At 45.3% G+C, this 26,287-nt stretch overlaps 1 protein-coding gene across 2 annotated transcripts in view; it reads left to right on the forward strand.

Moving 5' to 3' along the window:
- RNF8 (ring finger protein 8) overlaps positions 1-26,287 on the forward strand; it is a 41,017-nt gene that overhangs the window by 13,639 nt on the left and 1,091 nt on the right. The window contains exons 2-7 of one of the 2 annotated variants that reach the window (XM_068232680.1): positions 3,151-3,279; positions 10,678-11,355; positions 15,793-15,864; positions 16,404-16,493; positions 18,708-18,815; positions 20,941-21,152. In XM_068232680.1, the coding sequence (XP_068088781.1) occupies positions 3,151-3,279; positions 10,678-11,355; positions 15,793-15,864; positions 16,404-16,493; positions 18,708-18,815; positions 20,941-21,152 (1,289 nt within the window). The remainder of the gene's footprint in view (positions 1-3,150; positions 3,280-10,677; positions 11,356-15,792; positions 15,865-16,403; positions 16,494-18,707; positions 18,816-20,940; positions 21,153-26,287) is intronic. The other variant, XM_068232679.1, reaches the window with a different exon arrangement.

The raw sequence follows: 26,287 nt of genomic DNA on the forward strand, positions 1-26,287 counted from the left end.
ACAGGCTTCATGAGATTGGAATGTGCAGCTGTGGGATTTAGTTTCCTATCTTGTAGATGAGACAAGCAGTGTATTCCAGGCTAGGTGGCCTTGAGTGGCCGCAAACTATTGCCCATAACCCATATCTATCAGCTAATTAAATGTGTAATGAGCTTACCTACTTAGAGATATTCATGTATTCATCTATGCATTTGTGTATCATCCAATTAATTTAGATAACTCACGTTAGCACCAATTGAAAGTGTATATCCGTCTGTTTCAAGCTCGCCTTAAGCCCCATCTACACGATACGATTCGATTACGATTCTATTTACGATCCGATTAAATCCGACATGTCCGATCGGGATTCGATTCAATTCAATTTGCCATTGCAAAACAATGGCAAATCGAATTGAATCGTATCCCGATCGGACATGTCGGATTTAATCGGTTCGTAAATAGAATTGTAATCTAATCGTATCGTGTAGATGGGGCTTTAAAGAGAACCAGAGATGAAGCACCCTCTTGTATTTTACCTTGTAAATCAGTGGGAACATGACCGTAAACACCTAATCTGCTCTGTTTCATTGTTCTCTGTTTAATCTGACTGGTATCACCTCTGATAAGAATCCCTGACTGAGCACTCAGTCTAGCTTTGCTACAGAAAGATTATAACTGAGTGTCTTCTCTGGTGTCTTTTCAAGCCCAAGCCTGCCCCCTTGTGGCTCTGCTATAATGACTCAGCTATAATTATTTCCTGCAAAGCCAGACTGAATGCTCAGTCCGGGATTCTTATCACAGCTGATAACAGACACTTTTAGCAGTGAGGATGAAACAGAGCATGGTAAGTGTTTTCTGTAATGTTCTTACTGATATATATGGTAACATACACAAGGGTGCTTCGTTTCTGGTTCCCTTTAGGCATAGTCCACAGGGTACAATTTTCCGTCAGATCAACGGATCTATTAGATAATTTACGATCGGATTGTGACCGATTTTGTGATTGATTTTGGATACTTAACGCAAAATCGATCACAATTGGGACGTCTACACACGATGCAATTTCTTATTAGATCACAGGTCGATCTGATGGAAAATTGTACCGTGTGTATGAGGCTTTATGCCTAATATACACAATGAGATTTTTTGGCAGATTTCTTGCCAGATTGATTATTTCCAGCATGTCTGATTTGATTTTCTGTTCACTTCTATGGAAAATCGATCAGAAATCAGATCGGACATGCTGGAAATGAGCAATCTGGCAAGAAATCTGCCAGAAAATCTCATCGTGTGTATTGGGCATTAGACAGACATTGCTGCAAATTCAGTGTGCATCTCCTGTACAATAAATATACCTAACTATGCTTCCAAGAGATTGATTTGTGGTATTTCACAACAACATAATGAACAAGATTGCTTTTTTTTTTTTTTAATACAATATTCTTTTATAAATTTAGTCAGTATTTGCCCCAGGGCTGTGAAGTCAGTACAAAAATGAAAACTCAGACTCCAGGTACCCAAAATTGCTATGACTCCTCGACTCTGACTTCTTAATGCAATACTTACCAGGGCAGTGGATTTTGTACAAAAATCATCCGACTCCTCAGTTTATGTAACCACCAACTCGGACTCCAGGTAATCAAATTTGCTCCCACTCTGACTCCACAGCCCTGGTTTGCCCATTGTAAAATCTTTCCTCTCCCTCATTTACTTTCTGAAATATATCATAGGTGACAACATCTTTCATACAGATGGGTAATCTCTGCAGAATGTTAGTTTACTGAGAGAGAGAGAGAGATGAACAAGCGCCATAGCGGTCCAGTGTAATGCAGGCAACTGTCCACATGAAAGAAGCCATGCACACAAAACGGTACATGGCTGAGTGGAGCGATCCCCGTACAACAGCCAGCATGCCACGGGGTGGTGAGAATGTGCTATGGACAAGCAGTGGTGTTTGAGGCAGTCATTTTGGATTCCTTCGAGGCCTGGGTGAATCTACCATTTCGAGGTCCCTCAGACTTGGTTAACACAGCCTTGAAAACTACCCTGAGGGCCTGGAACTTGGTACACACACAACTGAAACAAAACAATTGTTGGTCACCCTACACACCATTATGGGGAACCCATGCCTACCACACCCCAACACTGTCCCTGACCCGGTAATCTGGGATAGACACAACATAAAAATGTTTAGAGATAAGGCCCCTGAGGGAATACTGCTTACCGCTCACGACTCGGGAAGGAGAGGAATGCGTCCACCTGTCGGTGGGCTGGAGTTACAGCGCACGCGGGCCATAGTTTGCCCGGCGCAGCTTGAGAGCTGAAACCCACTCGCAGCCGTTTCTAAGCGCTAGTGATTTGAAAAAGCTCTTGCTAATGTAGCATTAGTAAGAGCTTTACAAATCACAATGCGCAACAAAAAGCGCTCGCAGTGGGTTCCAGACCTTGTGCTGTGAACACACGTTATGGTTTTTTCACCCGATTTCCCGTGCAATCGATACATCGAATCACAACCAACGTCAGAAGCATTTTTCAGCACACTTGAGCGGTTTTATGGGCAGAATCGATGGGTTCTCGATCGAAATACTATCGGACATGTTGAAAATAGTCGAAATGACTACTATCTTATTGTGTGTTGGCGCGATCGATGAAGCGGCTCGATTATGTGTGTGATATAGAGGCGTTCAGGGGGCCGTATCAGTGTAGTGTCATCAATAGTGGGCGTAATTAGTCGAGAACATAGTAAAAACGGAACAGAAAATGTACTCGTGTGTAGCAGGCGGACGATAAAATTACTGTCGATTTTTGGTTGAGATTTGATTCCTATTGATCACACAGGAAATCGGGTGAAAAAACTAACGTGTTCCCAGCATCGGAGGTACTGAAGACTTTGTTGAGAAAGTCCCTAGCTACTATTTATACAACGTTATTGATTTACTTTGGAAGTGACACAGCAAAGATTAAAGCCCAGTGGGAGTTGGATTTAGGTGACATTGATGAGGAAGATTGGGAGGACATACTGGGGAGCAGGGCTGTGGAGTCGGAGCAATTTTGGGTACCTGGAGTCAGTTTCAATAAACAGGAGTTTATAAAAGTTGGATGATTTTTTTTTCACCAAGTTATGTTTGCCTGTTCCTTCTTGTGATCAGTTATTTGGTGTTTGTGCCTCAGGTCAGCGTGGGTCGGGGAACCTGCGTCACCTATCAGCTGGTGTCCACCGCCTGTCCTCTAATGATTTCCCGCACACACTGCATCTTCCGGCAGAACGCACACGGCCGGTGGATGGTCACTGATAACAAAGTAAGTGTATCAATTGCTTCCTGGTTTGTTTGTTTTTTGTTTAAAGCAAATCTGTTGTGTGGGTTAAAAAAAAAGTCAGCTACCTACCGAGAGCGAATGTTCTGGATGCTATTGAGCCTTCCTTGTCCCCTCTTGATGTTCTCGTTCCCCGCTGTCCCCTAGTAAAGATACACAGCCTCCGGGAGCACTCATACCCCGGAGTGCTCCTGAAGACTGGCGGCTCCAAATTGAGCATGCGGGAGCACTAGAGGACACGAGTCCTCCCAAAGCCTTCTGAGGCTTCCTGAAGACATATGTGACTAGTTGGTTGAGTACATGCAAAGCGGTGTCAGGGAAGGCTCTACTGGATCCAGACCCTTTCCTCCTCATGGGGGGTATCTTAACTTATTTTCTCACTTCAGTTTTACTTTAAATGACATTGGCCTCGATTTATAAAGCATTACCACATGAGGTAATGCAGAAAACAGCAGACTTTACCAAGCACTTAGCAAAATGTCAGTGCATAAAGGCTGTTACCGCATGAAAAGCTGAAATTACTGAGTAGTGAGGTAAATTGCCAACTTGTGCGGTAAATGTCAATTCATAAAGACTAGCAGTCTTTATGCGGTAAAGTAGTAACGCAGCAGCAGAGGAATGTGTGCACCATACACCAAGTTATGTGGTAAAGCCCAGAAACTTTACCGGCAGCTCTGGTCTGATGGAAGCAGCGTGGAGACTGTGCTGAGCCGTGACTTACAGAAGCAGAGAAGTATAACCTATGACTGACAGGAGCAGAGAGCCTTGTCTCCTGCAAGTCCTGCTGATTGGCTGTTGATAGCATCCCAAGACTTCTCGGGAGGTCCAAGCTTTTCTACCCCTCTATGCAGCATAGAGGAGAGAGAACTGAACAAAAGGTTTCCCCTGCAGCCGTTCAGACGTTTAAACCTTTAGGTTCCTGTGTGAAGATGCGGAGGAGCTAGTGGAGAAATCACCTAAGCAGGGCATGTTTAAAGTTGCTTGGAGTTTATGTAAGCTGTGGCATTTAAATAAAATGTTATGAAAGACTAATGGTCAAATTCATAGCGAGCAGAGGTAGTATAATAAACATGTACTTTCCAAAGGGATGTCTGGATGCCTCTTACTATTGTAATGCCGTCAGTGCATGGATGCCTCTTACTATTGTAATGCCGTCAGTGCATGGAACACCATGTACCAAAACAGAGGCAACTCCCACTCTCCTGGCCATAAAGAATTACTGGATATAACCTGCAAGAACCCATCCAGGTTATCTGAATATATTTGTTGCAGAAAGTACAGAGATGTAATGCATTGCTAACGAATGCAAATTTTCTGATCATATGCATTATAAGAAAACAGGTGATTAAGCTACGACTTAAAGAGAACCTGAGGTGCGGGGGCAGATTGGACTATGGGACACAGAGGCATGTTCCCTGCCTCATGACATGCCTCTGGTTTGCCCCCCCACTGCGTGCTGCAGACCCCCGAAATTGGCGACAATGATTGTCACTATTCCAGAGGGTAATGGGAGGACAGGGATTCCCTGCTCAAAATGCCCACTAGGGGCGTTCCTGCAGGCTTTCCCCAGCTGCCATTGGGCAACTGTATTTCCCTGACCGCGCCCCCTGCCACTCCTCCGCCTCTCTGCATGCTGAGAGAGAATCTCTTCAGTGTCGTGACCCCAGAGGTCACGAAAGAGAAACTAAAGTAAAGCCGGCCAATGGAGCAAAGTGGATGGGGGCTACCTGATCACTCATCTTCACAAGTACTGCGGGTTGAATAATTTCACCAGAAGACAGGGGAAACGAGGCGGCAGAGTAAGGACTGGGAAGGCTGTATGAGATTCAGCACCTTCCCTCTTTATTCAGTTCAGTCTCACAGCTATTTTCACCTTAAAGAGACTGAAGCGAGTGAGATAGGATTTGACTAGTGTAAAGCACCTTACATAGTGCTAAAACGCCGCTATCCTGCGGCAAAACGAGGGTTTTTTTTTACCCCCCCCAAATCTCTCCTGCAAAATCCACTACTTGGTCGTGGATTTTTCTGCTCATGGAGGCAGAGCTGTGAGCTGCAGCTCTGCCTCCATGCGGGTCAATCTGCCGGTGGATTTCCGCCTCTTCCCCGCCCCTCTCTGTGAAGGAAGAGTGAAAGGGGCGGGGAGAGGCGGCGATCAGCCGGGATTGACGTACTGAGAGGCAGAGCTACAGCCATTAGCTCTGCCTCAAGCAGGAAGCGCTCCCTCCGACCTAGAAGAGGGGATTTGTGGGGTAAAGACCCCTCGTTTTGCTGCGGGATAGCAGTGTTTTAGCACTATGTAAGGTGCTTTACAGTAATGAAATACTATCTCACTCGCTTAAGTCTCTTTAAGGACTGAAGCAATTTTCCCCTGTCAGAGCTCCTCTCATTCATTCGCCAATAGCTTTATCACTACTCATCACACGTAAATTATCTAGATCTTGTTTTTTTCGCCACAAATTTGGCTTTTGGGGGTGATATTTGTTTTTATTAATTACTAAAATTTCTATGCATTTTAAAGGGAAAAACAAGGGGAAAAAATATACTATTTCTCCAATTCCAGCCCTTATAGTTTTAACCACTTCGTCCACAGGTCAGTAGATATACGTCCTCTGGGACTTCATCTAAGCCACAGGTCAGTAGATATACGTCTTGTAGCAGAAGTAGTGCTGTGCAGGATTGGGCTTCCTCCTGTGCATATTTCTGGCACTATATGATGCAGGACTAATTGGTGAATGGGAATATACGTTTCCTGAGCTAATGAGATTGATTTTTACTATTAAAAGTACTTTATTTTCTCATTTCATACTGAAAAACACACTTTGTAGCACTATTTCAGAATCAAATATCTTCACCATAAATTGTGACAGGAACATAATCGAAGTTTTGTGATAAGCAGTAAGAATAGCCAAACAAAATGTGTGTTTTTTATCGACAGTAGCACTTTTTATTTTTAAACTGGAATTGGTAAAACTGAGAAATACATGTTTTTCTATTTTTTTCTTTGTTTTCCCATTAAAATTCATAGAAAACAAAATTGTTTGAGGGAAAAAATGGCATACAATGAAAGCCTAGTTTGTCTTGAAAAAAACAATATATATTTCATTTCTGTGTCATAAGTAGGGCTAAAGTTATTTCTGATTAAATAGGGACATAGCTAAACTGTCAAAACTGCTCTGGTCAATAAGTTGAAAACAAGGTCTGGATGCGAAGTGGTTAAAATAAACAATGCTACTGAACATTTTACCCACACATTTTATCTGCCTATTTGTCGTGGTTATCTTAAGATTTAAATTATGTCCCTAGTACATAGTATGGTGACAATATATTATTTGGAAACAAAGGTGCATTTTTCTCTATGTTGTGTTTTTTGTTTTCTCATTGCACACTTCCAATGATTTACAAGCCCTCATTTGCAAAAATAACAGTAATACACCCTCATGACCTACATATTTAAAAAGCTGAGTCCCTAAGTTAACTAAGTATTCACTTTTCAATTCTGTCACTTTTGGTGTTTTTTTACAAGTGCATTAGTTTGGTGCGGAGTATATGAAAATAACAATTGCATTGCTTTTCATTTTACTTGCTGCTAAAACAAAATTGCATCACATATGCCTAATCTCGCAAACACCCCAAATACTATTCTCTTGCTTGTCCTGGTGAAAATGATACCCTATACACAATCAGATTGCTTTTTGGCCATGCAATACTCTGTTTACCATGAGCAGCACTAATGCATTTTTCAAGGCCATTTTTTGCATCAAAAATAAGTCATTCTTTCTTATCAAAGCCCCTGGAGTGTCAGAACATTTGAAACAGGTCACAAATGTCACCATTCTGAAAACTAGAGACCCAGGCCTACTCAGATATACATATTTTGAAACCATTGGACTTCTGCGGTTTTGCTAAAATTGACTCATAACTTGGAAAATTGTATTTTTTACTTCTTTTCACTTTGGCACTTGAAAAAAAAATCACATGACGTAGGCCTCAGTCTTAAAACACACCAAAATCTATTCTTTTTTTTTTTTTTTTTTTTTTTGGCACTAATTGTTGCAGAGCTATTTGTTTGCATATTCCCAGGAGAGATTGGAATCAAACAAAGACCACAAATGACACCATCATAGAAGGCTAACAACCAGGGCTATTCATCAGTAGGTATTTTGTGAGCTACCTTCTCATGTAGTGTTCCTGAAACGTTCCCAAGTTTCATCATTTGAAAAGTACTTTTTCGTTTTAAGTTGGATTGACTTTGTTGCTACTTTTTTATGTGACATGCATCCAAGCTTTAAAACACTGCAAAAGGAATTCTCACATTTTGTCCTGGTTAAAAAAAACAAAAACAAATATGGCTAATTTGAATATATCACTTCTCTTCACAGTGATAACAAATACATTGGAACTTACCATTGGATGTCTTGCAGAATGAGAGAAAAGCCAGAGGCCATAAGTCAGGGTTCAGAATCCAAAGCAGATCCAAGAGTCAGAAGATGGGAGGTGGTCTGCAGAGTTTGTGTTTTTTTCCCCCGCCAAGCATTCAGCTTCCTCTAACACCCCAAAAACCTAGTGGTATGCCAAATGTGAGCTTCTTTGACGGTCTGTAAGTCACATGAATAAATAGGAAAGTGGAAAAGGCCAGTCAAATATGTTCAGGTTTAAAGAAAAAAAAAAAAAAAAAAAAAAAAGGAAATCGGTAATCTGCAAGAGTGTGGTATGCCCTAAAGCACTTGATAACACACAGTGCTGGGGCTGAGGTACAATCTTGGCAAAAATACCCAGACTCACACCTTCTCTTGTTTCACACACACTCTGCATCTTCTCAGGAGGGCTTTTTCACTTCATTGGGGGGAGATTAGTTCAGGAAAATGTCTCTCCCTCAGTCTAATTGTGTTCTCCAAATGAATAGGATCCTGTTGTACGATTTGGCCAGGGTTATACATTAGGAACTTGTGGACTTGAATCTGGAACTCAAGAAAGGTCATCTGTTGGCCTGTTGTTGTTGTTTGATAGACCACAAATGCATTGTGCATGGTCATCTGCAACAAGGTTATCTTTTTGTACCATGCTTTCCTCCTTAGCAAATATGGGGGCAAGACTTGGTCCGATAAGTCCACAGCTCCCATATTTTTATTATAGTCGACTATGGCCTCTGGCTTTGTAGTTTCCTCCATTCTTGGTGTAACAAGGACTGTGGCCTCAGTGGGGATGGTAGATGGCATCATCGCCTCCCATTTGTCGTGGTACTTTATTGCCAGGAGCTCTTCACATCTGAGGGCGTAGGACTCTCCTCTGCGTAGTTTATTATTTACTACATGTGGTGGGAGGCCTTTACGGTTTGCTCTCACCATCCCACATGCGCCAGTCTGGACTTAGAAGAGGAACTTAAACAATGGCACACTCGTGTAAAAGTTGTCCAAGTAGACATGGTAGCCTTGGTGGAGAAGAGGATTGAATAGGTCCACCACTATTTTTCCACTGATGCCAATGTACTCCGGGCACCCAGCTGACTGCAAAATGGAATCTTTGCCTTCATAAATTTTAACGGTGAAGGTATAGCCAGTGCCACTCTCGCATGCCCTATACATTTTCACCCCACATCTTGCCCTCTTGCTTGGAAACGGTACCAGGGATTCGTCCACAGCAATTTCCCGGTGTGGGGTATACACATCCATGAACACTGCACTTAGGTGGGTCAACAGGGGTCTCAATTTAAACAGTCTGTCATGGGCAGGGTCGGTATGTTCCACACTGTGTGTTATTTAGGTGGAAAAACTTTTAACAGCTCAAAACGCTGCCTGGGCATTATTGCTGGATAGAGGGGTGCATTGAGATAAAGATCCATGGACCAGTACATTTTCATCTGGGGATTTGGGGTGAGGCTCATGCTGAGCGTGAGGCCTACATAGGATTTCATTTTGGGCACGTTGGTGGGGTGCCATTTTCTGGCGATATAGCTGGTGGGGTGGTCAGCTAAAAATTGTAGAGCAAATAAATTAGTTTGCTCTACTAAATGCTGCCACGTTGCATCCATCAAAAAAAGCTGGAAAATGTCAATTGGTGCCTGATTGACAATAGGCACTGACACACCAGCAGTGGCTGTGAAGGGTGGGATGTTGGGCGCAGCATAATTAGGGGGTTCCCAGGTGCCATTTAGTATATGAAGCGCTACCTCTTGCCTGCGAGGTATCTGTGGCTGCCTACCCTGTCTGCACCTAGCTCCCCCTGGCGCACTGCTGCTAGCTAGCAGCAGCTGGGTTGCCCATGGAGCCCTCTGCTGGGTTGCCCACGGAGCTGTGGACTGCCCTGATGGTCCCTCATTAGCGGACTCAGGTCTCTCCTGAAGCGGTGTGATGGCGGCCCTTCGGACTCTGAAGATTCAGACCCTGAACCAGAGCCGGACGGAGGGAGTCGATCACTACCCGACTCATCCTCGCTGCTGCTCTGCTGGAGGATGGCTGCTGCCTCCACCGCAGAATACAGCCTCCTCGCCATTCTAAAAAGGGATAGATGAAAGATGGAGAATAGAAAGATATAGAAAGATCATAGGGAATAAATGGCTCAGGAGAGGGAGAATCGGGAATTCCAGCAAGTTATGAGGTTAAAAATTGAGATGGGGGGGGGCAAATTTTATTAAAAAAATTGTCCTACCAGTTATCTGTCAGTCTGTCTCTCAGCTCCTGTCACCACAGAACAGCGATTGATCTGTGTGACAGGAGCTGAGAGACAGAGAGAGGGTAACCTTTTATTTATAAACATTATTAAGAATTCACATTATTACTGGATGTAACTATGTGAATTCTATACTTCCTATTCACTGATTGGCTCAGAGGAGCGCTGGCTCCTCGTCACCATTCAGAGCAGCGTCTAAGCCGCCGGGTGCATGCGCTGTGTGCGCGCACAAGCCGGAAGTTAGCCTGGACGGACATTCGTGACCGCATAGGCTTAAACCCCCGCTGTCTGGACCAGCTTGCTCGTCCAGATAGGCTGAAGTGGTTATAGGTGAGTATCTAAGTTGTTGTTCCTCCTCCCAACCCCTCCCTTGTTTCATTTACTTTCGATACCCCAAAGGTGCTCACCTATTGTAGAATACTGATTTGTACAATCTTAAATGTATTTAGTAGAAGGGTAAAGTGAGAGAATGGATACTTTAGGATTACCTCATATTACATAGAAGTGGTAAGATTGTATAATAAAAATTGTACCTTTACACTTATTATTTGACCCACTGATGCAGGTGCCCCAGGAGGGTTGTTTACTGTGTGGTAATTAATTAGAGAATATTCCAATTTATTGCAGGGTAGCTCCCCATGTTAATTCCTTTTGGTTGCTTTGTGTCGGCCATCTTGTTTGCTGATATATTGTCCCCCTCTTGTCTCCCTTCTGCAGAGTTTAAATGGTGTGTGGGTGAACCAGGAGAGGCTGGAGCCCAACAAACCTTGCCTACTGACCAAAGACTGCATCATCCAATTGGGAGTCCCTCTGTCAAGCAACGACAAGCCTGAGTTTGAGTACAAACTGGTCCAGGAGAACCTGGGGCAGATACAAACATTTCTGATCCAGCCTCTGCCTGGGAAGACCAAGCTTCCCCGAAGCAAACGCAAGCTGAACTGTGATGACTCGGAGGCTTCTGGAACGGAGGGGACGTCCACCATGTCCAGATCCAAAGTCCAGCGTGTCTCGAGAGACGGAGAACAGTCTAAGTCCCAAAAAAATAAACTCTCCAAACTTCCAACTGTGAAAGTTTCCACTGAGGGGCCAGAAGTTGATTCTCAGAGCGACTACATGGCGGCCACCCAACAGCAGTGCGCTGGCACTTTCCACCTGTCTGAGATGAGACAGTCTATGGCGGAGCTCCGCTCTCTGAACTCTCAGGTCCAGCAGAAGCAGAGATGTATGCAGAAAAAGATGAAAAAGCCGCAGCAGGGTACCTCGAAAGACAGCCAGTGTCTGCTCAACGTCCAGCAAGAGCTTGAGGATCTCCAGAAACAGATGTGCATCAAGAGGGAAGAACATCTCCACAAAGTCAACCAGCTGAAGAGGACCTTACAGAATGACCAGGGCAAAGTAAGGGGGAATAGGCTGGGCAGTCTTAAAGCAACCCTGTGACTTTAGAAAAAAGTAAGATATTTACCTAAATAGTGAGAAGCCTCTAAATGCATCCTCCCACCCACCCAGAAGCTTCCTAGATCATACTCTACAACTCTGCTGCTCCCTGGAACCCTGTTGTGGCTGTGATTTCACGTGTTGAAGCATGGCCAATACTGTACATGCTCGGGTTCGGGCCTCACGTGCGCTTTAGTATGAAGCCTCTCGTGCCTGGAGATGAAAGCTCAGCATGAGCAGCTCTGTGCTACAGCATAGGCGTGGCCCGTACTTGCATATGCGTAATATGGTCACACGTACATGGATGGGTGCATGACCACGAAAGCATATTCCACAAGCCCTTGACGAATATGCTGAGAAGGGATCCTGTGCTGGAACGGTGGACCACAAGTCATCGATCTAGGGAAGACTCTGCAGAGGCTTCCCTCTACTGAAGTATCTAACTTCATTTTTGAAACTGCTCTAAACATGAGTGACAACTTAGTCTAAGCTGAGTGTTCCATTACTTAAAGCGAGCCTGAAGTGGAAAAATCTTATGATACTGTAAAATGAATTGTATATGTTGAAGCAAAGAAACGTCTCACATTTTTATTTTCAGTTATAACTTATTTTGTAACGTTGCATCATTGTCACAGTTGCAGTTTTAAAACCACTCTTTTAACCATTTCTGCCGCCCGGATGTGAAACTCACGTCTGCGGTGCCGCGCTTCGGTGCACGATCGCGGGTGTGCCCCCGTGCTGTCCCCTGGTAGCCCTGGGATCAGTGAACCATGTTCCTGATCACCGATCCGTGTCCCCAGCATGTAACATTTGTAACATTTTCCGCGTCCCCCTTGTGCTTCCGGTTAGCGAGAAGCACAAGGAGGAAAAAAAACTCAAGGTGGCCATCTTGTGGCCAAATAGTAAAACTACATCTACATAATTTTTACATTACAATTTACACATAACATTAAAAATTAACTGTTTATTTCCCACACCAAAATATTACCAAAATACAATTTTTAATGGAAAAAAAAAGACAAATAGTTACCTACGGGTCTGAACTTTTTAAATATTTGTTTGAAGAGGGTATACTACAAAAAATTTTCCAAAAAATTATAAGCTTGTAAATAGTGATGGACGCTAAACGGAAAAAATGCACCTTTATTTCCAAATAAAATATTGGCGTCATACATTGTGATAGGAACAAAATTTAAATGGTATAATAACCGAGACAAACGTGCAAATAAAATACATGGGTTTTAATTATGGTAACGTGGATTATTTTAAAGCTATAATGGCCGAAAACTGAGAAATGAATTTTTTTCAATTTTTTTTATTATTAATCCTGTTAAAATGCATTTATAAAGAAATTATTCTTAGCAAAATGTACCACCCAAAGAAAGCCTAATTAGTGGCGGAAAAACGAGATATAGATCAATAAATTGTGATAAGTAGTGATAAAGTTATTAGCGAATGAATGGGAGGTGAAAATTGCTTTGATGCATAAGGTGAAAAATCCCTGCGGGCTGAAATGGTTAAGCTATAAAACAAAACAAATAACAGCCCCTTGAACTTTCCTGCAGTAAAATTTTATCTCAAGATGCTTCTCACTGTGTCTTGGCTATTTAAGCACTTTAGAAACCATGACTGTAGGTGGAATCGTTCAAAAAAGCTGTTTTGCATAGTGTGTTTTCTTTGTTTTTTTTAAACTCTTCCTGTACTAGAAAACAACGAGACTCTTCTTTGCTACCAATATTCTGTTGCTTAGGTGTGCTGCACATACAATTCATTATTTCATAAGCTTATTTTTGCTTCAGATTTGCTGTGTGGAATATAGAAGGATTTGCAGTTCTCAGAGTTAATGCATAGCATGTAATCCAGTTGTGCATTTTTGTTTCTCATTACCTGACTTGCTAAGTTTACTAAACTCTCACTCATTGTGTCGCATGAAACTTGGTTGGATGAAAAATGAGTTGCATATAATTCCGTCTGGCATTCGAATCTCAGCTTGAAATCAGAATAACTTCCAGTCAATTTTAATTGGTCGGAGTTCAAGTTGAAAAACCTTTACATGACATTTGAATGCAAGGAAAATTGCATCTCATTGATCCTCCCTACTAAAAGAATAAGTTTATGAAAACATTTTTCTAACTTTACCCATGTTGTGTAGACCGCACAAATCCAACATGTGTATCATGTAGGAACTGACCCAGGTTGGTAGTGGGAGTGTTTGATAGCAACTAACAAAGGACGCCTTCTTCACACAATATACGTGTTATCGTGTGCATTTCAGCAACGTGTATGGTGTGCGATGAGCAAGAACATCAGGAGTGCATAGACTCCTGTAGCTTTATTTCGGAATCCAATATCCTCACCATAAATAGTGGCAAACATATATTAAGTTTTATGATAAATGGTAGAAATAGCCCCCCCCCCCCCCCCCCCCCATTAAACTGAATAGAAAACAAAATAGTTTGAGGTAAAAATTCTAAACAATGAAACCCTTGTTTGTCTTAAAAAAATATATTTCATTTAGGTGTAATAAGTATGAATAAAGTTGTTGCTGATTAAATAGGGACATAACTAAAATGTCAGAACTGCTCTGGTCCATAAGGGGGAAAAAGGTCTGGTGACAAAGTGGTTAAAATAAGTGAAACCCTTTGTGAAGTAACATAAAAAGTGTTCCTTTGCTGCTGATAATATATCACAAGTGAGCACACGGCTCCTGGAAAAAGCATGTTTTTTTTTGTTTTGTTTTTTGTAAATTGAGCCACTCTTGTGTAGTTGCAGCCTTTGATAATTTTTCATTAGCGTAATGATTCTCTAACTTCTGGCATTACTAGCGATGCTTATTGTGATTTGCTTTCTTAAAATAAAGTGTTTGCGATATTTCAGCTTTAAAGAAAACCTGAACTGAAAATTAAAAGTCAAAATAAACATACACAAGTCATACTTACCCCCCCGTGTAGTCTACTCCTCAATCTCTTTCTCCTCTACCACATCCTGTTTGTCCAGGGAATTCTCCGTCCTCCATTTTGAAAATTGCCATTACCCCATAACAGCTTCCTGGTCAGCACACTGTTAAACTGTAACATCACCCACTTGAGCCATAGGGAAACATAGACATTACTTGGCACATCAGTTGTCCTCTCAGCTATAACTGACAGCAATTGATATATTTCAGTTCTGACAAAATGTTGTCAGAACTGGAAGGGATCATTGTCAGAAGAAAATGGTGAGCTTCTGAAAGGAACTGATGGCGAGGTGACTATGTAATGTTCATTTGAAGATACCTCATGTGTTTATTTAAACATTTTTTACTCAGTACAGGTTCCCTTTAAGTGAGCAACTGTGGTTATCCACAATACACCGCTTCTGAACATGCAAATTATCTCTTTACGCCCCTGAAGCCAGGCTCAATTTCAGAACCTAGCTTCAGGGGCATAATGAGATAATTTGCATATTCAGTAGCAGCACATTGCAGGTAACCACAGATGTTCCCTTAAAGGGAAGGTTCAGGGAGGGGATTCAAAAAATAAAAATAAATTTCCACTTACCTGGGGCTTCCTCCAGCCCGTGGCAGGCAGGAGGTGCCCTCGCCGCCGCTCCGCAGGCTCCCGGTGGTCTCCGGTGCCCGACCCGGCCAGGCCGGCTGCCAGGTCGAGCTCTTCTGCGCTCCATTTCCTGGCACTTCTGCGTCCCATGCCGGCGCGCTGACGTCATCGGACGTCTGCCGGGCTGTACTGCGCAGGCGCAGTAGTTCTCCTCCCTGAACCTTCCCTTTAAAGCTGAATTATCGCAAATACCTTCTGTTTTAAGAAGGCAAATTACACTGAGCATTGCTTTTTAGTAGGAAGGCTTTTTGGTCTCTTTTAGTCCCTTTATACTTTCCTAGTCATGTTGGGTCACCCCGAGATGCTTGGCTATTCTGCCATTACTAGGAAAAGGAAGCAAAATATTCTTTCCACTGAGAACACAACAGTAAAAGCCTGACAGATGGTCTTATTCAATCTTATCCAAAATTCTCAGTGATGGCTGTACTGCTGTCCATTCAGAGGGTTCTGTGTGACGGAGGAAAGGGAGACAGAGAAGCTAAAAACGAGCGGCATCGTGAATATCACTATTCTCTTCCAGCGCTGTGGTCTCCGGTTCAAACCTGGGCTAGGTCACTATCAAGGGAATTTTTATATTCACACCATGTTTGTTTGTGTGGGTTTCCTCCAGGTACTCCAGCTTTCTTCCACACCCTAGAAACCTACAGACAGGTTAACCCCCCCCCCCCCCCCTCCAAATTTTGTTTTTATATAGGCTATAAATGCTACGGCAGATGTCAGCACTACAGTTGTGATACAATCCCTATAACAGGCACATTGACTGTAGTTAACTGGACATTAGAGAACTATCTTGTGTTTGTAGAGCTCAGCGTGGGAGTCTAAAGCCACAGAAGAGGAACATCTGAAGGAACAACTGGCCCAGGTTCTGCATGAGGTATGGTCCAGTGGCAGGGGGTGTCAGTGCATGTCCCAACAGGAATGGGTGCCTGTGCGTGGCCCGGCGGGAGGAGGTGCCTGTGCGTGGCCCGGCGGGAGGAGGTGCCTGTGCGTGGCCCGGCGGGAGGAGGTGCCTGTGCGTGGCCCGGCGGGAGGAGGTGCCTGTGCGTGGCCCGGCGGGAGGGGGTGCCTGTGCGTGGCCCGGCGGGAGGGGGTGCCTGTGCGTGGCCCGGCGGGAGGGGGTGCCTGTGCGTTGCCCCGCGGGAGAGGGGGGCCTGTGCGTGGCCCAGGTTCTGCATGAGGTATGTGTGGTGTAGTGGGAGCTGTCATCTGTGCGTAGCCTGTCGGGAGCAAGCGTCCATGAGTGTTTCGTTGGGAGCAGGCAACCGTGCGTGGTCGAGTGGGAGGGGCATCATGTGAGGATTGGTGGCCTTGCATGGCCTAGCAGGAGGGGGTGTGCATGGCGCAGTGTGAGGGGTGACTATGTCCATATGTGGCCCTGTTCTGCAACTGAAACATCTGCTCCATTTTTCCCAGAATTCTCTGTTGATGGAGGATCTGAATCGCAGCCACCAAGATTTTGAAAACATTATTCAAGCAAAGAATAAGGAACTGCAGGAGACACAGGTGAGATATAGAGACTTGTATGTTTGCAGAAAAGCAGCTTCTGGATTAGCTGAAGAGGGATGGACACTAATCCTTTGTATAAAAGGAGTTTGACCTGTACGGTGTATTCTTGGGCACAAATGTGTATTTTTGCAAATGAATCCTGCATTTCCTCCGGCGTAGACAGCTCTGCAGGCTGCAGCTTCTGAATAAAGTTTCTCAGGCAGTCATACATTTATAAGTTTTCCCAGCTGATTCGATCAGTCTGTGTGAGATCGAACAACAGCTCCTAGCACTGAATGAAATCAGTGCAACACTGCCATTCGATCAATTTTCAACAGATTTCATGCTGTCTATTATAAAACTGTGTGTGGAAGGAATAGATCGCTCTCTGATTAGATCTATCTTTTTGCCACATCGGATGGCAATCTATAGGGACTCATATACTGGTCGATTTCAGCCATCAATCGATTCTATGGAACTGTGATTGTGAGACCTCTAGTCCATTAGGAGGATCAGATTGTGAGGCCTCTAGTCCATTAGGAGGATCAGATTGTGGGGCCTCTATCTCCTTAAGGCTGCCATACACTGGTCGATTGCCACCAGCAGATAGCTCTCTCTGTGATCGAATCTGATCAAAAAGGGATCCCCCCCCCCCCCCCCCCTCTTCGCATGCATTACCTGATCCTACCTCCGCTGTCTCGTCTCCGCTCTGGGCTCCAGCTTTACTTTACTTCCTGTCAAGGAAGTTTAAACAGTAGAGGGCGCTCTACTGTTTAAACTTCCCCCGACAGGAAGTAAGTGTAGCCAGCTGGAGCCCAGGGTGGAGAAGGGACAGGCGCGGCGGAACAGGTAATGTATTGCCACTAGCGTCGGTCGTCGGACATTCGAACGCCACTATCGACGCACTCCCGACCCAGCGATTGAGCGAAATCTTCCGCACGGACAGATCGACGGGAACAATCGTTTTCAGGCAGTGTTTGTGCAACAATTTCACAGCAGATTCGATCACAGTGATCGAATCTGCTGTATATCGGCAGGAAATCGTGTAAGTGTATTTGCCCCTTTAGGAGGATCAGATTGTGCGGTCTCTAGTCCATTAAGGTGCGTACACACACCATATTTGTACAAACGACAGGTCGGTGAGACCCTCCCACAGGGCGGTCTTTCTGCTGACAGTAGCACGTGTGTACAAGCTGTTGGCAGACTAAGACTTTTTGACTGATCCTCCGTGCGGACCAGTAAAAAACGGTCTTATCAGTATGCCGACAGCTTGTACACACGTGCTACTGTCAGCAGAACGACCGCCCTGTGGGAGGGTCTCACCGACCCGTCGTTTGTAAAAAATACAGCGTGTGTACGCACCTTTAGGAGGATCAGATTGTGAGGTCTCTAGTCCTTTAAGCCAGGCCATACACTCGATAGATCATCAGATCTCTGATCTATCTGATGTATTTAGAAACCTTTTTTACTAGGAACAGATTTCCAATAGATTTCAGTATGAAATGTAATGAAAATCGATCTGATGGCATTTTTTTGCCATCAGATTTCCTTTAGGTCCAATGCAAAATAAGCAATTTCAACAGATCAGCCTAGATTTTCCAACATGTCAGATCGATTGAAATCGTTCGAAATCGGCCTCAAATCGATCGATTGGTCAATTGATTTGCGATCGATCTACTTCGATCGATCGGCCACTAATCGGCTCAGTGTATGGGCACCTTTAGAAGGATCAGATTGTGATGTCTCTAGTTCCTTAAACCTGGTACGCACCATGCCCATCAGATAGATGGGTCAAATAGATAATTTCCGACAGGTCCAATCTGATTTCCGATCATTTATCTAATCGATTTGCACAGAAGTGATCAGAAAAATGATCGAAAATCCGATCAAATCTGTTAGGGATTATCTATCGACCCATCTATCTGATGGGAACTTGCATGGTGTGTACCAGGCATTAGGAGGATTACATTGTGAGGCTTCTGGTCCATTAGGAGGATGAGATTGTGAGGACTCTAGTTCTTGGGAGCACTGGACTGTGACCATCCTTTTGGGTCAGAAATCAGGTGTGAATGGTTCTGTTTGCATAGCAGAGTACAGCAGGGATTGTACCGGCAACTTGTAGTGCCTCTATTATCCCGTTAATGCTGAATTTTGATGGTGTAAGATTGGGCAGAAACGTGAGCGGGCTTCTGGGATTATGCCTATATGTCATGTGACCTGTACTTCTTGCAGAAAGAGAAGGAGAGGATGGCGGCGCAGAGGGAAGAGGTCCTCAGCCACATGAACGATGTGTTGGACAACGAGCTGCAGTGCATCATCTGTTCCGAGAATTTCATAGAGGTGAGGACAATTCTCAGGGGTTGTCGGTCATTGTGAGAGACCCGCTGTTCGCCAACCTTGATGGACAAACACCCAATGTACATTATGAACACCTGCCGATTCATTGCAATGATGCCTCACAGTCAGGAACTCCCTGTCCTGTACCCCGCCAGCCCTGATCCTTTAGCAGAGTATGCGCATAGTAAGCAGCAGCACTTGTCTCACCTGCTCCAGGGGGCCCCTGCAGTGATGAGCAACGTGCTCTCACTGATCCCCCCCCCCCCCCCCCCCCCCCAGTGCTAGCTTTTCCTGTATGTCACGTGTATTGATGCGATCAGGAGAAACCAGCACTAGGAAGAACAGTGAGGGTGAGAGGAAGTTGCCCACTGCAGGCGCCCCCTGGAGCAGGTGGGACAAGCGCTGCTGCTTTTTATGCGCATACTCTGTCAAAGGCGTGAGGCTGGGGAAGCACAGGGGGATATGGGGGTAGAGATGACAGAGGGGAATACTGGAGGTGCAGGGGACAGAGATGGCACAGAGGGGGATACTGGAGAGGCACAGGGGAACAGTGACACAGGGAATACTGGAGGTGCAGGGGACAGAGATGGCACAGACGGGGATACTGGAGAGGCACAGGGGAACAGTGACACAGGGAATACTGGAGGTGCAGGGGACAGAGATGGCACAGAGGGGGATACTGGAGAGGCACAGGGGAACAGTGACACGGGGAATACTGGAGGTGCAGGGGACAGAGATGGCACAGAGGGGGATAGTGGAGAGGCACAGGGGAACAGTGACACGGGGAATACTGGAGGTGCAGGGGACAGAGATAGCACAGAGGGGGATACTGGAGAGGCACAGGGGAACAGTGACACAGGGAATACTGGAGGTGCAGGGGACAGAGATGGCACACTGTGGCTAGTACTCTTGCACAGGACAGAAGAAAAACAGAGAAATGCACCTTTTTTTTATTATTTATTTATTTTTTTGTGTTTATCCTATTCCTCCTGTATAATCACAAGTTGTAATTTAATATCTCCCCTGTATCACCTGACTGCAAAGGCAGGTAAGCTTACTTGAAAGCACAGGATGTTAACCCTCTTGGCAGTCTATTAGAATCCGCCAGGGGGCAGCACAGCACTGTTTTTTAAATTATTTTTTTTTAAAATCATGTAGCGAGCCTAGGGCTCGCTACATGATAGCCGCTGTACAGCGGCATCCCCCCGCCCGCTTCGATCGCCTCCGGCGATCTTTGATCAGGAAATCCCGTTCAAAGAACGGGATTTCCTGAAGGGCTTCGGATGACGTCACCGACGTCATGAATGTCGTGACGTCTAAGGGAGTCCCGATCCACCCCTCAGCGCTGCCTGGCACTGACTGGCCAGGCAGCGCACGGGGTCGGGGGGGGGGGGCGGTGCGGCAATCGGCAGGTGGCGGCGGCGATCGGGCAGTACACACAGCTAGCAAAGTGCTAGCTGTGTGTACCAAAAAAAAATTATGCGAATCGGCCCAGCAGGGCCTGAGAAATCCTGCGTGGCATAGCCCGAGCTCAGCTCGGGCTTACCGCCAGGAAGGTTAAAGTGAACTCAGGATATGAATTTTTCCTTTTAAATAATACCAGTTGCCTGACTCTCCTGCTGATTCTCTGCCTCTAATACTTTTAGCCACAGCCCCTGAGCAAGCATGCAGATCAGGTGATCTGACTGAAGTCAGACTGGATTAGCTGCATGCTTGTTTCAGGTGTGTGATTCATCCACTACTGCAGCCAAAGAGATCAGCAGGACAGCCAGGCAACTGGTATTGTTTAAAAGGAAGCATCCATATCCCTCTCAGTTTAGGTTCCCTTTAACCCTATGTCTGCTTCCATGAAAGCAGGAAGTAGATACTGCAGGATTTGTATCAGCTGTAACAAAGAAATGTTTTTTCTTTAAAAGGTTATTATGCTGCTGCTTATCTTTTAGAGCAGAGATGAAGTTCTGAGTTCAGGTCTGCATTAAGAATGGATTCAGGTTAAGAATTAACTTACAGTGCCTATCTAGGTTGTTAGCTTGGGACTACCTGTATATGGTGTTGCAGCTGTAGTTGGGAAGTCCTGAGGTTCTTGCGCCTCTGTTGGTTGATCTGTTGATTCTCTTGCCACCTTCAGGCCGTCACCCTGAACTGCGCGCACAGCTTTTGCCATTTCTGCATCACCTCCTGGAGGAAGCGTAAAGAGGAGTGTCCCATCTGCCGCCAGACCATAACCTCCCAGACGCGGTCCCTCGTCCTCGACAATTGCATCGACCGCATGGTGGCCAAACTGAGCCAAGAGATGAAAGATCGCAGACTGGCTCTGATCTTAGAGCGCAAAGGTGAGAGGTGCGTGACCACTGCCACTCGCTGCAGGAGGCCGAGTCTGTTCTCTGTGCAGGAATCAGTCGGGCGTGAACAAGACTGTTCATGGGTGGGGTCTGTGGGTGGAGTCTCTTCATTGGTGGAGTGTGTGGGTGGAGTCTCTGTTCATGGGGGGAGTCTCACTTTTCATTGGTGTGGAGTCTGTGTTGTGTTCCGAGTACAGCTGCTTGATGAGTGCCTGCGATTATTTCACTAACGCACACGACGGCTCTTTCTGACACCACACTGCTGAATCTGTGCAGGATGATGTTTGAGGCTTGTGTACACGAACTGCTTGGCAAATGCACCACAACCTACAAACATGCTGCAGTTGTACAGCTGTCATCACACCGACGCTGACTGGAAACTTTCTGCAGAGATTAGAGGCAACCACTTATTCCCCAAATACTGAATAATATGACTATACACAACACCTGTTCATTGTAAATGTCACTTCAAATAAAGATGCAGTCTCTTGAAGGACAACTGCAGTAAGAGGGATATGGAGGCTGCCATATTTATTTCCTTTAAACAATATTAGTTGTTTGGGCAAACCTGCTAATCTTTTTTTCATCAGTAGAGCCTGAATCACACATCTGGAACAAGCATGTAGCTAATGCAGTCTCACAGCCAGAGCTCCTGATCGGTAAGCTTGTTCAGGGTCTATAACTAAAAGGATTAGAGACTGCCAGGCAACTGGTATTGTTTAAAGAAAGCCTGAGAAATTAGAGAAAAAATGTGCATACTTCAGGCTTCTTTCAGGCTGATGGCTCCCTTGCCATCTTCCTGGGCCGCCTTGATCCTCCGCTAGCCGTCCCAGTAATTCCTGTAGTCGCCATGTACATCGGATGCACAGCCTAGCCACTTGCCCGCTCCCGCCACTGGAAGCGTACTGTGCAGTAGTACTGTGCGGAACGCTCCCGGCGATGGGGGGTGCACATTTACTGACTTTAAAAATGAACTCCAGTGAAAATAACATAATGAAAAAGGTGCTTAATTTTTACAATAATTATGTATAAATGATTGTCAGTGTTTGCCCATTGTAAAATCTTTCCTCTCCCTTATTTACATTCTGACATTTATCACATGGTGACATTTTTACTGCTGGCAGGTGATGTCTGTGGAAGGAGATGTTGCTTTTTTGGCAGTTGGAAACAGCTTTTCTTTCCCACAATGCAACAAGGCTCCCACAGTGTAATGTCAGCACCATGGTCCTGACATAACACTGTGGGAGAGGTTTCACCACAATATCAGCCATACAGCGCCCCCTGATGATCAGTTTGAGAAAAGGAAAAGATTTCTCATGTAAAAGGGGGTATCAGCTACTGATTGGGATGAAGTTCAATCCTTGGTTATGGTTTCTCTTTAACAAACCGGCTAGTGGATGATCGGAGTGTCCCGGGAGGATGTCAAGGGAGCCAACGGCCTGCAGGGGGCTCGAGGAAGCCCAAGGTGCCGATTATTATTTTTTTTTTCCTCAGGTACACTTTGAAAGGAAATAAATATGGCAGCCTCCATATCCCTCTCAGTTGAAGTGTCCTTTAAGAACCCCAGATGCTCCCAGTCCAAGTTCTAGTCGTATGCATGACTCGTGTGCTGGTATGAGTAGACCCATCCCAAGGAGGAAACCTTGACTCTTTTCGGTGTATTGGCTCAGTTTGAGAAAGCTGCAGCATTTTTTTTTAAGAACTAAGCCTCCATTTTCTGAGTTTTTATTGTGTGTTATGCCTTGGTGCAAATGCTCGCTTTGTGTGCAAGGGTTGATATTGATTTATTGTAAAGGATACCTTTAAAGTGAACCAGAGATGAAGCACCCTCATGTATTTTACCATATATAGCGGTGGGAACATTAGAGAAAACACCTACCCTGTTCTCGGTTTTATCCTTCACTGCTCACCTCACCCTGCTTGTTATCAGCCCTGATAATATCCCCAACTGAGCATTCAGTCTGGCTTTGCTCAGGAATCATTATAGCTGAATCTGTCTTCTCTGATGTATTTTCAAGACCAAGCCTGCCCCCTTCTGGCTCTGCTATAATTACTTGGCTATAAAGATTCCTGAGCAAAGCTGAATGCTCAGTCGGAGATTTTATCAGGGCTGTTAAGTAGCAGGCTGAGCAGTGAAGGATGAAACAGAGAGCAGGGTAGGTGTTTTCTCTGTTCCCATTGATATATATAGTAAAATACATGAGGGTGCTTGGTCTCTGGTTCGCATTAAGTATACCTTAAAGGATAATGCAGATTGCCTGGCAGTTCTGCTGATCTCTTTGGCTGGAGCAGTACCTGAATCACCCACCTGAAACAAGCATGCAGCTAATCCGGTGAAACGTGGGATTTACATGCATGTTCAGGGGCTACAGCTATAAGTATTAGAGGCAGAGGATCAGCAAGACAGCCAGGCAGTGTGTGTTGTTTAAAAGGACAAAAGTATTTCAGCCTCTCACTTCAGGTTTGCTTTTAGGACTATGTTCTCTTCCTATAGTTAAAATGTGAGGTTCATTTACCAGATCACATCTATCATTCTGAAATGTCACACCTGTCACTGCAGGCGATTTGGGGGTAGAACTGGGGCTGGGGGGTATTTCTCTGACTGCTCGCAGGAGGTGAAAGCTCTGCTTCTTGGAGGTTGTACAGTGGGTAGAAGTTGCCTGTTCTCCTGGCCGGTGTGTATCCCTCCAGCGGCTCCTCATTGGTGGTCCTGGTCATCCAGCACAGGAGGAGATTGCCAGGTGCCGATATGTGTAATTTCCAGCTGCTTGAGAGTTCAAGAAACCAGGGGTGTAAATGTAACCCTAGCCTCCCCCACGGAAACCACATACAAAACCTCCGGGTACTGGTCATCTTCACTTCTTGTCCCGCTTTGCTGCATCCAATCTGTACATATTCTCAATCAGGGCTCCCTCCCCTCTTGTTCTCATGCAGTTATTGGGCTCTCACCACTGCTTTACATGGCTGTCCTCCTTAGTAGCCCTCATTCTGCTGGGCTCCTGAGAAAAGGCTGGTGGTTCTTGTCCTGGCCGCACCCCACCTGGGTGTCTCTCTATTCCTGCTCACCCTCCATCCAATGTCAGACTTCCTTCCTGTGTGCTTTCTGGAAACTGCAGGCTTTGCTTTATCTGTGGAGTTTCTGGTGTGATTGCCTTGTGGGAACCCTATGTTTCTCTCTGCTGCTGATATTGCGCTGTACTATGCATTAATACCACCAGATGGCAGCAGTGATCCACTTTGTCACCATTTTGGACACTGTTGATGTGCATAATCTAGTCCCTCAAGTGAACTGGAGTGCCATATTTCCTTTTAAACAGTACTAGTTGCCTGCCTGCCCTGCTGATCTATTTGGCTGCAGTTGTGTCTGAATCTTACCAGGAACAAGCAGGCAGCTAATCATTCAGATTTGACAATAATGATCTGCTGCATGCTTGTTCAGGGTTTGTGGCTAAATATATTAGAGGCAGAAGATCAGCAGGATAGCCAGGCAACTAGGTATTACTTTAAAGGAAATAAATATGGCAGCCTCTATAGCTCTTAAGGTAGCCATACACTGGTCGATTTGCCATCATATCGACCAACCGATCCCTCTTTGATCGAATCTGATCAGAGAGGGATCGTATGGCTGCCTTTACTGCAAACAGATTGTGAATCGATTTCAGCTATACATTACCTGCTCTGCCGGCTCAAGTCCCCCGGTCTCCGCTGTCTTCTTCTCCGCGCTGGGCTCAGAGTCCGGCTGGCTTCACTGAAATTCCTGTCCGGGGAATAGTAGAGGGCGCTCTACTGTTTAAACTTCCTGCCGGGACAGGAAGTTCAGTGAAGCCAGCCGGACTCTGAGCCCAGCGTGGAGAAGAAGACAGCGGAGAGAGTGGGGACACGCGTCAGTGGAACAGGTAATGTATTGCAGCTAGCGTTGGTCGTCGGGCATTCGAACGCCGCTATCGACGCACTCCCGACCCGCCGGCGATCAAGCAAAATCTTCCGCATGAATGGATCGACGGGAATCGAAGGGAACGATTGATTTTGGATGGAAATCGATCGTTCTGTCAGCGTTTGTGCAACGATTTCACAGTAGATTCGATCAGTGATGGAATCTGCTGTATATCGGCGGGAAAATCGTTAGGTCTATAAGCCCCTTTACCTTGGGTTCACTTTAAGTCTCCACCAGATGGCGTACATTTGGGATTTATCCAGTGAGGGTTATCAGGAATGTGCTGCTCATCCAAGTATATTTTACCAGCAGAGAGCTTCGCTAAATGCTGTGGCAGAGCGGATGTCTTTGGAAGCCTTTACCGTCTGCCTGTAATTCGTCTTTATCAGTGAGATGCCAGTAATTTCTGCTTGCATTCAAGTCTCACATAAATTATATGCAGCTTAGAATTGGACCAATCAGAATAACTTTGTGTCAATTTTTATTGGTCCAAATTCAAGCTGCATAACCTTTACAAGAAATTTGAATGCGAGGCGAAATTTGCATCTTGCTGCTCATCCCTGCCTGTCAGCCAAATCGCTGAAAAGCTGCTTGTGCTCTGACTATGGGCCCTCTATCAGAAGTGTGCTGCCTCAAATGCTGCAGCTGCTGCTGGTCCACTCTTTCCCTGCGGGTCTCTCACACACGTCCACTGTGTTATGTGGTGGTGCTCAGTGTTATACAGTGCAGATGCACAGAGTAAATGGTGAAAGCCTGGAGGAGTGTGCAAATTCCATATGGCTTAAATGTTGGAATGGAAGTCATGTCATCCATGTGCCTTGTCTGTTGCCCAGGCTACAGACTATACATTTAAAGTGAACCAGAGATGAAAATAAAGTGAGATAAATACGGTAATTGGATCTGTCCTACTTCTAAAAATGACTCTCTTAAGCCTCACCTACACGCGTAGATGAGGCTCCGATCCGGCCGCTCGATTAGCCGCCGGATCGCCTCTTCAGCATCTCCGCGTGTACCCGCGCGTCCCCGCTTACCGCGCGTGAGCCGGATTCGATACCTGCTGGTCCCCGTGCTGTGCCACTTATCTTCCGCTCGATTCCCTGCCATTGTCCCCTCGCGGGGAACGAGCAGGGAATTGGTGGTAGCAAGATCCGACCTGTCTGATTTTATCAATCGAGCCGCATCAGCGGCTCGATTGATAA

The sequence above is a fragment of the Hyperolius riggenbachi genome, chromosome 4 (assembly GCF_040937935.1).
Source record: "Hyperolius riggenbachi isolate aHypRig1 chromosome 4, aHypRig1.pri, whole genome shotgun sequence".
Lineage (NCBI taxonomy): Eukaryota > Metazoa > Chordata > Amphibia > Anura > Hyperoliidae > Hyperolius > Hyperolius riggenbachi.